The sequence below is a fragment of the Mercenaria mercenaria genome, chromosome 17 (genome assembly GCF_021730395.1).
Source record: "Mercenaria mercenaria strain notata chromosome 17, MADL_Memer_1, whole genome shotgun sequence".
NCBI lineage: Eukaryota > Metazoa > Mollusca > Bivalvia > Venerida > Veneridae > Mercenaria > Mercenaria mercenaria.
The window spans coordinates 52,543,695-52,555,722 of NC_069377.1; the positions used below are offsets into that span (position 1 = coordinate 52,543,695).

Sequence of the window (12,028 nt, forward strand, 5' to 3'; positions counted from 1 at the left end):
ACATATAACTTAACATATTTGCCATCATGGTCACACATTGCCATTTAGTGCAAGACTAATAGAAATCCACAAATACAGGAACATTTTTTGTTTAATCCATTTTTTTCTTTTGTCTGAAAATCGATGGAAATATTTTGATCCCATTCTTCAATCAATTCTTCAAATAGTCGAGCGCGCTGTCATCCGACAGCTCTTGTTATTGCTGAAAATTCACAGTTCATGGCATGATTATATTTATGTGCATAATGCTGTTAAATAAGCAATAAGCATACCCATTTTATATTCACGAGTTACTTTTTTATGTACAAAAGTAAAAACATCTTTAATATTACTGTACAGTAAAATTAATTTGACATTATTCAGTGTATTAATTTCATATGTCTCTTTTATTTAAGGGAAGACCCAGCAAGTCCCTTGATCAGAAGTGGACCTGCACCCCCGTCATCTCTACGACCATCAACGGCACGTGCTGCATTAGCCATACCATCACAACCTAAAATGCGTCGATCATTACCTACTGTACCTAGCTTACCATCTAAACCCACAGCCCCACCAAAGTGACGACTTTATCAGAAAATGGTAGTCTTATTCTGTGTCAGGCTTGAGATATAAGGAAGACAGGGTTATCCGACTTTCTTGTTGGAACTCTCGGCTCTTTGTGCTATTTTTTAACATTGGGTAACTGAAGATTCATTATGAACAAAACATTCTTAATGAAAAACTGTATTCCTGATATACAGGTGGCTTAAAAGAATTAAAAAGTTAAGAAAAGGGCATCTATAAAATGGGGCAAAGAAGTTGGAGCCGCCAGATCTGTGCTAAACTGTTTCAGAACTAGTATAATACAGTAGAACACAGATTGCTAAAAGCTGTAGGGAGATCAAGTTATCAAGGGTTTTTAGTGATCAAAACAGCCAATATAAGGAAAATGACTGCATAATTGCTCGAGTCGGCCCTGGTACTTGAGTCGTCAATACTCGAGCAAGCAGGGTTTCAATGTATGCGAGTGCTTTACATGCCGCAAGTTTGCCTCCAATTATTGCCCATTGTGATATGCTTCTTTATATTGTTTGTAATGTGTTTGCATTTCGTTTTCTATCTTATTACTAGATTTGCTATGTGTTCATTTATACCTCTAGAATCATGAGAAAAAATTTCACTTGGACATTTTTACTGCTGTCAAAACAGACAATAAACCATATTTCACAAAGCCATTCAGACTGCTGCGATTTTTTTGTGCGTGCTCAATGTATTGTCAAAATTGTTGAATTATGGTCACTATTTTTATTTTTTTTAAATAATTTTTTTACATTGACTGGAATTTTAATATCCGTAGAGACATCAATATGCCATTTTTTTCAGCTTCATTTTAGCTTGACTTTTCGAAGAAAATATAGAGCTATTGCACTCGCCCCGGCGTCGGCGTTGGTTAAAGTTTTTGATAAAGTCAAATATCTCTGTTACTGTCAAAGCTATTGACTTGAAACTTAAAAAAAGTTATTTACTATCAAAGTCTACACCAGGAGAAACAATCCCCATAACTCTGGTTTGAATTTTGACAGAATATGCCCCTTTTTAACTTAGAATTTTTGGTTAAAGTTTTTGATCAAGTCAAATATCTCTGTTACTATCAAAGCTATTGACTTGAAACTTAAAATAATTTTTTACTATCAAAGTCTACACCAGGAGAAACAATCCCCATAACTCTGATTTGAATTTTGACAGAATTATGCCCCTTTTTAACTTAGAATTTTTGGTTAAAGTTTTTGATCAAGTCAAATATTTCTTACTATCAAAGTTATTGACTTGAAACTAAAATACTTATTTACTATCAAAGTCTACACCAGGAGAAACAATCCCCATAACACTGAATTGAATTTTGACAGAATTATGCCCCATTTTAACTTAGAAATTTTGTTAAAATTTTTGATAAAGTCAAATATCTCTGTTACTATTAAAGCTTTTGACTTGAAACTCATAATAGTTATTTACTATCAAAATCCACACCAGGAGACACAATTCCTATAACTCTGGTTTGAATTTTTAAAAGAATTATGCCCCTTTTTAACTTAGAATTTTTAGTTAAAGTTTTTGATAAAGTCAAATATCTTTGTTACTATCAAAGCTTTTGACTTGAAACTTAAAATACATATTTACCATCAAAGTCTACACCAGGAGAAACAATCCCCATAACACTGATTTGAATTTTGACAGAATTATGCCCATTTTAACTTAGATTTTTTTGTTAAATTTTTTGATAAAGTCAAATATCTCTGTTACTATTAAAGCTTTTGACTTGAAACTCATAATAGTTATTTACTATCAAATCCACACCAGGAGACACACATTCCATAACTCTGGTTTGAATTTTAAAAGATTTGCCCCTTTTTAACTTAGAATTTTTAGTTAAGTTTTGATAAAGTCAAATACTTGTGTACTATCAAAGCTTTTGACTTGAAACTTAAAATACATATTTACCATCAAAGTCTACACCAGGAGAAACAATCCCCATAACACTGATTTGAATTTTGACAGAATTATGCCCATTTTAACTTAGATTTTTTTGTTAAAATTTTTGATAAAGTCAAATATCTCTGTTACTATTAAAGCTTTTGACTTGAAACTCAAAATAGTTATTAACTATCAAAGTGTACACCAGGAGACACAATTCTCATAACTATAATTTGAATTTTAACAGAGTTTTGCCCCTTTTTAATTTGGATTTTTTTTTTTACTGGCAAAGCTCAAATTCACTGCACTGCACTGAGAAAAGTCGAGCACGCTATCTTACAGCCAGCTCTTGTTTTCTTCAATTCTCTGTACTGAATGTGTTTTTGTGCTCCAACTAAGTGTAACCTATAGAAATGCTTCGTCAGTCCCTCTGTACATGTTTGCATGTCCAGAAATTGGTTGACTTTCATGATGATCATTTACCATGTGTAAATTTATAAAATAGGATTATTTTACTATGGTACTATCTCCCCAAATAATATAAGGTTGTCAAGGAAAATCTTAGTTGGAAGTGAGTTCATGTCTATGTTTGATAGACCAAAAGCAAAAATGGATAAGACAAATAAATGCCTAAAATCTTGGTTTAGAGCAGAAAATATTTACTGTCATCAATATTCCATATTTTGTTTAAAAATTTGCCATATTTCTCTTGTTTTTTTACATCAATTTCATTCATGCACTGGTGATTTTTGGCTGTGTTTTCATTCAAATTTTTGTCTGTGATACAAATTCTGTTTGAAATGCGTTTTGTATGTGTACATTTAATTTTCTTTTTTTAAAATCTTATTGAAGTTGTACAGTTAATTGTCAATGAATATTTAGCGTCTGGTTATTAAACCAACAAGTGACTAGACCTCATCCTTTTTAGCTCATCTGATATTTTTTTAAAAAAAAGAGGAGTTATTATCATCACTTGATCGGCGTCGGCGTTGCCTGGTTAAGTTTCATGTTCAGGTCAGCTTTTCTCCTAAACTATCAAAGCTATTGCTTTAAAACTTGCAACACTTGTTCACCATCAACAGATGACTCTGTACAGCAAGAAATATAACTCTATCCTGCTTTTTGCAAGAATTATGGCCCCTTTTGGACTTGGACAATATCAGATTTCTTGAATAAGTTTTGCGTTCAGGTCAACTTTTCTTCTTAACGGTCAAAGCTATTGCTTTAAAACTTGTAACACTTGTTCACCATCAAAAGCTGACTCTGTACCGTAAGAAACATAACTCCATCCTGCTTTTTGCAAGAATTATGGCCACTTTTAGGCTTATAAAATATCATAAAAAACACGGGTAGGACAATATTTCTATTATACAGAGACAAAAAAATCAGATGAGCATCTGCACCCACAAGGCGGTGCTTTTGTTGAGCAATAACTTAACCCCGCAGAAACTTGAGGTAGTCAGAAATGACCCTGGCAGATCTACCGTCCATTTAAATTTGAAGTCGTATTTTATTTGAGGCAAATCACTTGCCTACCTTTTGCTTTAAATAATATTGGTAGCACAAAAGACATTAGTGCTTATTCTCCAACGAAATATGCTGATAATGACTTATTAAAATGAAAACCTGTTGCTCATCAGTGAAAAATGAAGTACATTTTCATATCTATCTATCTTCCCATAATGTCAGATCCCTTACAGGGATGTAGACACAATTCAGTAGATTTGTAAAATGTTTTGCCCTGAATTTCAGTGTAGTTTATCATAAGTGGGAACCTGAATATTGGTACAGTTTATCCTGTGTGGTTTATCCTGTGTGCGAGAGAATTTTGATTTTAGTTTATCCATTATGTGAGCAATTGAATACATATGTGCACAAATAAAGCTAAGCTAAAAAAAATTTATTTTTTTGGTTTGTTTCAAGACAATTGCATACATTGTATTTATATAACTATACACTACCAGTATTATAACTGCATTTGATTTAGCGACTAAGTTAATATATTTCTCTGTGAAATACCCAATTTTACCTTATGTTTTATCATATTATCACTGTTATGCATTCTGTTAAGTTTGGCACATTATTTTCTGTTAATGAATTTTATATTGATGCAAGTATTTCCACAGCTGATGTATAAATTTTACTGTCCAGGTATTACAGGTTGAGGGTTAATTTAATAAGATTTTTGTTGTTGTAATATTTAATTTTTTTTACTTAAAATAAATAAAGACCAGTATTGTGTTGTACAGTTAGTATGTTGTCTTTAATACTAGAATGTCAAAAAACCCATGTCAACCTAAATAGAAGTATTACAGACAGATTTGCTTTTCTTGCGCATACTGGGGATATTTTAGAAAAATGTAATATCAGTTCCTCTTGTTTGGTAGTAATTATGTTTGCAGATCCCATCTAGAAATATAGAATTCCCTAGAAAGAACATTTAGGGGCTAAAATATTATGTTAGTCTTGTTTGGCTGTAAAACATGGTAAGCTATAAGGCTGATAATCACCTTAAATCATACAGTAAATTGATTTTATTTCATATTATATTTTTGGACATAAGGCCCGTTTTAAAATTGTAAGTGACACCATTCAAAAATAGAATCATTGCATATAATGAACTGTGTTATGAATGAAAGTCTGTTGTCATTATATTTCTTTTTATTATTATTTATAAAATGGGTCAAGTACATGTATTTAGGATGAACAGTGCTGTAAAAATAAAATAAGCAAGAAACTCCTAGTTTGAACTTAAGAAGTAAAAGGCATCCTTCAGACATTATATTCTAGATTGATAACACTAGTTACCAAAGGTGAAGAGAACTGACCTTAACAGAAAAGCAAAATATTAATGTTTTAATACAGTATAACCATTTATTGCCATAAAATATACTTTATAGTGTTATTTTTTGTCACTTACTCAAAACATTCCTAAAGTTATCTGTATGTTTTCTTGTATATTTTTTACACTGCTGATTTACTAGCTGTTATAACAGCCGTGACTTATGCACTTTACTTGCTGTAATGTGATAACTGTTATTCCACTTTGCTTTACTTGTAAATAAAATGCTAATTTATTACTGCTGTTTTATTATCAATCCTTGTTACTTATTCATACTACACAAAACTAGTTTATATGATTAAGATTTTAATGTTTTTGGTTTTGACAGTTGGGGTAAAAAAAGGTAAACACAGGTGAAGCAGGTGTAATTTCATGCACCTTCGCATCTGCATACCATCTTTTGGGATCAGACTATGTAAGAACTATAAATTGTTTTCAGTGAAGGCACATGTCTCCTCATATTGCTTCATTTAGATGGAAACATGAATGTAAACTTGGTATGCAATATTCAGCCAAATCATCAAGATGTGTTTGGAGAAAGGTAAAATGTACCATATTTGTGATACGCAAGTTGCGTAGACATCACAGCCCTATACTGTTTTACATTTATATAAAGTTTCATGAAGATCCATCATTAGGTTACTTAGATACAGTCAAAAACGCCAGTTTTTTTACCAAATCAAGGTGAAAACCTCTGCCATTATAGGGTCAAGGGGGATAATACCACAAGTGAAAAAAGGTCTATAATGCTAATTAATAATTGAGGTTTGGCGATTCTAGCTAAAATACTTTTTCGAGTTTTAAGCAATTTCAGTTTTGGATGGACGGATGCATGTACGCACAGAAGAAACGCCTGACGGACTATGCCACATCTATATAACTCCATCTTCCACTGACGAAGTAAGTGCATTAAAACTTAAAATCTTGATATGGGTGACAACACCTTAGTCAGTGGGATAGCTTTTTCTGTTTTATAGTTTAGCTTAGAACATGTAATGATGGAAAAGATGTAATAGATATATAAGTATTTTTATTAGTTTGATTATAATAGTGTTAAATGTTCATTAAACACATCTAAGGTTCTGTTTATTCATTTTGGGTTTAGCGCTGCTTTTCAACAGTATTTAAGTTATGTAATAGTGGGAATATAACCTAGCCAGTGTTCCAGGATTCTGTACCAGTACTAACCTGTTCTGTGCCAACTTCACCACATGAATCAGAGGTGGAGGATGAATGACTTCGGACACATGTCTTTTATCAAATTGTCATGGAGGACAAATGCCTCGCAACCCTGTAATCCATATAAATGAGCTCATGCACACATGCATCTAAAGTATCGCTTTCAAGGTTTTATGCTGATACAGCTATGAAAACTAACAATTGTTTATTATGATATATTAGTTAAAGTAATGATAATGATAAAAAATAATAAGAGCACAGCCTATGGATGCCATCGCTCGTCTGCAAGTGCTGGACAGTATGTAAGGAAGGCGTTACAGTTCAGAATTTTAAGTACAAGAAGGGCCATTATTCTGACAAAATGCAAGTTAGAGTTATGTTTCTTGGCCTACATAGACACATATGATGATAAACAAGAGTGCAAAGTTTCAAAGCTGTAGCTCCTACAATTTTTGAGAAAAAGTAAACATAAAAAATTTAACCAACACTGACAATCTAGTGATGACAATACCTCATAGATTTTTTTTTTGACAAATGAAAAAAACCAGAGTTTGTGTGTTGATCAGAGTAGACTTACAATTATCCAATTACTTCACACATGACTGATGAATTAAGGTGTCAGTTCAACACCAGTCTCTCAGCATTACAAAAGATTACGTTAATTTACAAACGAGGGCCATGATGGCCCTATATCGCTCACCTGAGTTAAGTTGCTTGCTTGAACAAATTTCTTTGCTAAAGCTTCAAAAACAAGAAAGTAGGTCAGTAGGTCATATTCATGGTCACTAAAAGTCAGTTTTAAGATCGGTGTGCAAAACTGTACATGTCATCCAAATTTCAAGGCTATATCTTAACAAGAGGACCATGATGGTCCTGAATCGCTCACCTGTTCCCACATGACCCAGTTTTGAACTGAGTATGATGTTGTTTTTTTTATTATTTGACATAGTGACCTAGTTTTTGAGCTCATGTGACCCAGTTTTGAACCTGACCTAGATGTCATCAAGATAAAAATTCTGACCAATTTTCATGAAGATCCATTGAAAAATATGGCCTCTAGAGAGGTCACAAGGTTTTTTTATTATTTGACCTACTGACCTAGTTATTGACTGCACATGACCCAGTTTCGAATTTGACCTAGATATCATCAAGGTGAACATTCTGACCAATTTTCATGAAGATCCATTTGAAAGTATGGCCTCTAGAGAGGTTACAAGGATTTTCTATTTTTAGACCTACTGACCTAGTTTTTGACCGCAGTTGACCCAGTTTCAAACTTGACCTAGATATCATCAAGTTAAACACTCAGACCAACTTTCATACAGATCCCATGAAAAATATTGCCTCTAGAGAGGTCACAAGATTTTTTTTATTATTTGACCTACTGACCTAGTTATTGACCGCACGTGACCCAATTTCAAACTTGACCTAGATATCATCAAGGTGAACATTCTGACCAATTTTCATGAGGATCCATTTGAAAGAATGGCCTCTAGAGAGGTCACAAGGTTTTTCTATTTTTAGAACTACTGACCTAGATTTTGACCACAGTTGACCCAGTTTTGAACTTGATCTAGATATCAACAAGATGAACATTCAGACCAACTTTCCATACAGATCCCATGAAAAATACAGCCTCTAGAGAGGTCACAAGGTTTTTTTATTATTTGACCTACTGACCTAGTTATTGACTGCACGTGTCCCAGTTTCGAACCTGACCTAGATATCATCAAGTTGAACATTCTCACCAATTTTCATGAAGATCCATTAAAAAGTATGGTCTCTAGAGAGGTCACAAGGTTTTTCTATTTTTAGACCTACTGACCTAGTTTTTGACCGCACGTGACCCAGTTTCAAACTCGACCTAGATATCATCAAGATGAACATCCAGACCAATTTTCATACAGATACCATGAAAAATATGGCCTCTAGAGAGGTCACAAGGTTTTTCTATTATTTGACCTACTGACCTAGTTTTTGACGGCACGTGACCCAGTTTCAAACTTGACCTAGATATCATCAAGTTGAAGATTCTGACCAATTTTCATGAAGATCTTCTGAAAAATATGGCCTCTAGAGAGGTCACAAGGTTTTTCTATTTTTAGACCTACTGACCTAGTTTTTGACTGCACGTGACCCAGTTTCGAACTTGACCTAGATATCATCAAGGTGAACATTCTGACCAATTTTCATAAAGACCCCATGAAAAATGTGACCTCTAGAGTGGTCACAAGCAAAAGTTTACGGACGGACTGACGGACGGACGCACAGATGGCGGACGCTGCGCGATCACAAAAGCTCACCTTGTCACTTTGTGACAGGTGAGCTAAAAAACAAGAAAGTAGGTCAGTGGGTCATATTCATGGTCACTGAGTCAGTTTTAAAATCGGTGCAAAACTGTACATGTCATCCAAATTTCAAGGCTGTATCTTAAACAAGAGGACCATGATGGTCCTGAATCGCTCACCTCTTCCCACATGACCCAGTTTTGAGTATGACATCGTTTTTTCTATTATTTGACATAGTGACCTAGTTTTTGAGCTCATGTGACCCAGTTTTGAACTTGACCTAGACATTTTCAAAATAAAAATTCTGACCAATTTTCATGAAGATCCATTGAAAAATATGGTCTCTAGAGAGGTCACAAGGTTTTTCTATTATTTGACCTATTGACCTAGTTTTCGAAGGTACGTGACCCTGTTTTGAACTTTACCTAGATATCATCAAGGTGAACATTCTGACCAATTTTCATGAAGATCTCATGAAAAAAATGGCCTCTAGAGAGGTCACAAGGTTTTTCTATTTTTAAACCTACTGGCCTAGTTTTTGACCGCACATGACCCAGTTTCAAAAATGACCTAGATATCATCAAGATAAACATTCAGACCAACTTTCATACAGATCCCATGAAAATATGGCCTTTAGAGAGGTCACAAGGTTTTCCTACAATTTGACCTACTGACCTAGTTTTTGATAGCACGTGACCCACGTTACCTACTGACCTAGTTTTTGACCGCACGTGACCCAGTTTCGAAAATGACCTAGATATCATCAAGGTGAACATTCAGATCAATTTTCATGAAGATCCATTGAAAATATGGCTTCTAGAGATGTCAAAAGATTTTTCTAATTTTAGACCTACTGACCTAGTTTTTGACCACAGTTGACCCAGTTTCAAAACTGACCTAGATATCATCAAGATGAACATTCAGACCAATTTTCATACAGATCCCATGAAAAAGTATGGCCTCTGGAGAGGTCACAAGGTTTTTTTTATTATTTGACCTATCGACCTAGTTTTTTAAGGCATGTGACCCAGTTTCAAACTTGACCTAGATATCATCAAGGTGAACATTCTGACCAATTTTCATGAAGATCCATTCAAGGGTATGGCCTCTAGAGAGGTCACAAGGTTTTTCTATTTCAAGACCTACTGACCTAGTTTTTGATCGCAGTTGACCCAGTTTCAAACTTGACCTATATATCATCAAGATAAACATTCAGACCAACTTTCATACAGATTCCATGAAAAATATGGCCTCTAGAGAGGTCACAACGTTTTTTCATTATTTGACCTACTGACCTAGTTTTTGATGGCACGTGCCCCACTTTTCGAACTTGACCTAGATATCATCAAGATGAACATTCTGACCAATTTTTATGAAGATCCATTCACAAGTATGGCCTCTAGAGAGGTCACAAGGTTTTTCTATTTTTAGACCTACTGACCAAGTTTTTGACTGCACATGACCCTGTTTCAAACTTGACCTAGATATCATCAAGATGAACATTCAGACCAATTTTCATACAGATCCCATGAAAAATATGGCCTTTAGAGAGGTAACAAGGTTTTCATATTATTTAACCTACTGACCTAGTTTTTGAAGGCACGTGACCCACTTTCGAACTTGACCTAGATATCATCAAGATGAACATTCAGAATAACTTTCATACAGATCCCATGAAAAATATGGCCTCTAGAGAGGTCACAAGGTTTTTCTATTATTTGACCTACTGACCTAGTTTTTTTAGACATGTGACCCACTTTCGAACTTGACCTAGATATCATCAAGGTGGACACTCTGACCAATTTTCATGAAGATCTCATGAAATATATGGCCTCTAGAGAGGTCACAAGGTTTTTCTATTTTTAGACCTACTGACCTAGTTTTTGACCGCACGTGACCCAGTTTCGAACCTGACCTAGATATCATCAAGATGAACATTCAGACCAACTTTCATACAGATCCCATGAAAAATATGGCCTTTAGAGAGGTCACAAGGTTTTTCTATTATTTGACCTACTGACCTAGTTTTTGATGGCACGTAACCCAGTTTCAAACTTGACCTAGATATCATCAAGGTGAACACTCTGACCAATTTTCATGAAGATCTTGTGAAATATATGGCCTCTAGAGAGGTCACAAGGTTTTTCTATTTTTAGACCTACTGACCTAGTTTTTGATGGCACTTGACCCAGTTTCGAACTTGACCTAGATATCATCAAGGCGAACATTCTGACCAATTTTCATGAAGACATCATAAAATATATGGCCTCTAGAGAGGTCACAAGGTTTTTCTATTTTTAGACCTACTGACCTAGTTTTTGATGGCACGTGACCCAGTTTCGAACTTGACCTAGATATCATCAAGATGAACATTCTTACCAACTTTCATAAACATCCCACGAAAAATGTGACCTCTAGAGTGGTCACAAGCAAAAGTTTACGGACGGACGGACTAACGCACGGACGGACGGACGCTGCGTGATCACAAAAGCTCACCTTGTCACTATGTGACAGGTGAGCTAAAAACAAGAAAGTAGGTCAAGGTCACAGTCGGGTGACCCCTTATCACTTGGAGTCATCTGGTAAATATAATTAAACAGTCCAGGAAATATGATCTGATAACATTTGAAATATTTTTTTCTATATAACTGATATATCAAGTGAACCCTGGGGCGGGTCTTCTTTTCACCCAAGGGGCATAATTTGATCAATCTTGTTAAGAGATCAACTAGGCAATGATACCAACAAAATATCAAAGGCATAGGCCTTGAACTTTCAGACAAGAAGATTTTTAAAGTTTTTTCCCATATAAGTCTACGTAAAACTTGGGACCCTAGGGCAGGACCTCATTTCACCCAAGGGGAATAATTTGAACAATCTTGGTAGAGGACCACAAGGCAATGCTACACACCAAATACCAAAAGCCTAGGTCTTGTGGTTTTAGACAAGAAGATTTTTAAGTTTTTTTCCTATACAAGTCTATAAACCATGTGACCCCCCTGGATGGGGCCATATTTCATCCTAGGGGGATCATTTGAACAATCTAGGTAGAGGCCCACTATATGATGCTACATACCAAATATCAAAGCCCTAGGCCCTTTTGTTTTTGACAAGAATATTTTCAAAATTTTTCCCTATATAAGTCTATAGAAACAATGTGACCCCCAGGGCAGGGCCATATTATATCCTAGGGGGATCATTTGAACAATCTTTGTAGAGGCCCACTAGATGATGCTACATACTAAGTATCAAAGCCCTAAGTCTTTTG

At 34.8% G+C, this 12,028-nt stretch overlaps 1 protein-coding gene across 2 annotated transcripts in view; it reads left to right on the forward strand.

Annotated features, from left to right (window-relative positions):
* The window catches only part of LOC123536172 (uncharacterized), a 41,904-nt gene extending 39,566 nt beyond the window's left edge, over positions 1 to 2,338 (forward strand). For both annotated transcript variants that reach the window (XM_045319114.2, XM_053528172.1), the window contains exon 13: positions 396 to 2,338. In XM_045319114.2, coding sequence (XP_045175049.1) covers positions 396 to 561 — 166 coding nt within the window. In that variant the 3' untranslated portion in view covers positions 562 to 2,338. The remainder of the gene's footprint in view (positions 1 to 395) is intronic.
* The last annotated feature ends 9,690 nt before the right edge of the window (positions 2,339 to 12,028 follow it).